This window comes from Austrofundulus limnaeus, unplaced genomic scaffold (assembly GCF_001266775.1).
Source record: "Austrofundulus limnaeus strain Quisiro unplaced genomic scaffold, Austrofundulus_limnaeus-1.0 Scaffold2145, whole genome shotgun sequence".
In the NCBI taxonomy this organism is placed as follows: domain Eukaryota; kingdom Metazoa; phylum Chordata; class Actinopteri; order Cyprinodontiformes; family Rivulidae; genus Austrofundulus; species Austrofundulus limnaeus.
In genome coordinates this window covers 8825-10676 of record NW_013954547.1, presented here as the reverse complement: position 1 = coordinate 10676, position 1852 = coordinate 8825, and the positions used below count along the sequence as shown (strand labels likewise).

The 1852-nt window shown below is 48.8% G+C and overlaps 1 protein-coding gene across 2 annotated transcripts in view; it reads right to left on the bottom strand.

Annotated features, from left to right (window-relative positions):
- aldh5a1 (aldehyde dehydrogenase 5 family, member A1 (succinate-semialdehyde dehydrogenase)) overlaps nt 1-1852 on the bottom strand; it is a 22646-nt gene that overhangs the window by 12081 nt on the left and 8713 nt on the right. For both annotated transcript variants that reach the window (XM_014034511.1, XM_014034510.1), the window contains exon 2: nt 1660-1743. In XM_014034511.1, the coding sequence (XP_013889965.1) occupies nt 1660-1743 (84 nt within the window). The remainder of the gene's footprint in view (nt 1-1659; nt 1744-1852) is intronic.

Here is a 1852-nt window from a genome sequence, read left to right as displayed (position 1 = left end):
GGTTACATGTCAGGGGTTACAGTTCAGGGGTTACATTCAGAGGTTACAGGTCAGAGGTTACAGGTCAGGGGTTACAGGTCAGGGGTTACATGTCAGGGCTTACATGTCAGAGGTTACAGGTCAGGGGTTACAGGTCAGAGGTTACATGTCAGGGGTTACATGTCAGAGGTTACAGGTCAGGGGTTACATGTCAGAGGTTACAGGTCAGTGGTTACATGTCAGGGGTTACAGTTCAGGGGTTACATTCAGAGGTTACAGGTCAGAGGTTACAGGTCAGGGGTTACAGGTCAGGGGTTACATGTCAGGGGTTGCATGTCAGAGGTTACAGGTCAGGGGTTACATGTCAGTGGTTACAGGTCAGAGGTTACAGGTCAGAGGTTACAGGTCAGGGGTTACATGTCAGGGGTTACATGTCAGTGGTTACATGTCAGAGGTTACAGGTCAGAGGTTACAGGTCAGGGGTTACATGTCAGGGGTTACATGTCAGAGGTTACAGGTCAGAGGTTACAGGTCAGGGGTTACATGTCAGGGGTTACAGGTCAGGGGTTACAGGTCAGGGGTTACAGATCAGAGGTTACAGGTCAGGGGTTACAGGTCAGGGGTTACAGGTCAGGGGTTACAGATCAGAGGTTACATGTCAGGGGTTACAGGTCAGGGGTTACAGGTCAGAGGCTACAGGTCAGTGGTTACATGTCAGGGGTTACAGGTCAGGGGTCAGGGGTTCAGATTTAGTACAACTACAGAAACAATACTTTTTTAGAACATTGTACAAACAAATATGGCAATTCACAATAATACACAAACTAACAGAGGGCACAGCAGAGCAAGAGTTAGAAATCAGAACATCAAGTAAATACAATACAGAAAAAAAAAATAATTAAACCAAAAACAATAAAGAAATAAACAATTAACAAGGGATAATATATTTTAGGATTAAGATGCGTTGGTGGGTAATTCCATTAGTAATTCATACAGGTCTTTGTAGGGGTCACCTGGAGTCAAATTATCAAGGAACTATGTTGGACTCTCAGTCCTCTGATGGGCCTTCGAATGGACAAGAACTCTGTTCCACTTAGAACTGTATTTAGGCCACCCAAGGCCACTTTCCTTCTAANCCTCCTACAGCTGAGTGTCCTACAGAGGAGACTCCTATATGAGAGCTTCCTACAGAGGAGCCTCTTACAGCTGAGTGTCCTACAACGTAGCCTCCTACAGCTGAGTGTCCTAAAGGAACCTCCTACAGCTGAGAGTCCTACAGAGGAACCTCCTACAGCTGAGTGTCCTACAGAGGAACCTCCTACAGCTGAGTGTCCTACAGAGGAGACTCCTACAGACTCCTACAGCCGAGCCTCCTACAGAGGAGCCTCCTACATGAGAGCTTCCTACAGAGGAGCCTCCTACAGCTGAGTGTCCTACAACCTAGCCTCCTACAGCTGAGCCTGCTACAGAGGAGCCTCCTACAGCTGAACCTCCTACAGAGGAGCCTCCTACATCTGAGTCTCCTACAGAGGAGCCTCCTACAGCTAAACCTCCTACAGAGGAGCCTCCTACACAGGAGCCTCCTACAGCTAAACCTCCTACAGAGGAGCCTCCTACACAGGAGCCTCCTACAGCTAAACCTCCTACAGAGGAGCCTCCTACACAGGGTGACAGACTCACACATTCGAAGGTGATGATCTTGGCGAGGTCTTCCTGGTGCAGCATCATCAGGTCAAACCACCTCCTCAGCAGAACACTTCTCTCCTGCAGGTCAGGGGTTACAGGTCAGAGGTCAGGGGTTACAGGTCAGGGTTTACAGGTCAGAGGTCAGGGGTTACAGGTCAGGGTTTACAGGTCAGGGGTTACAGGTCAG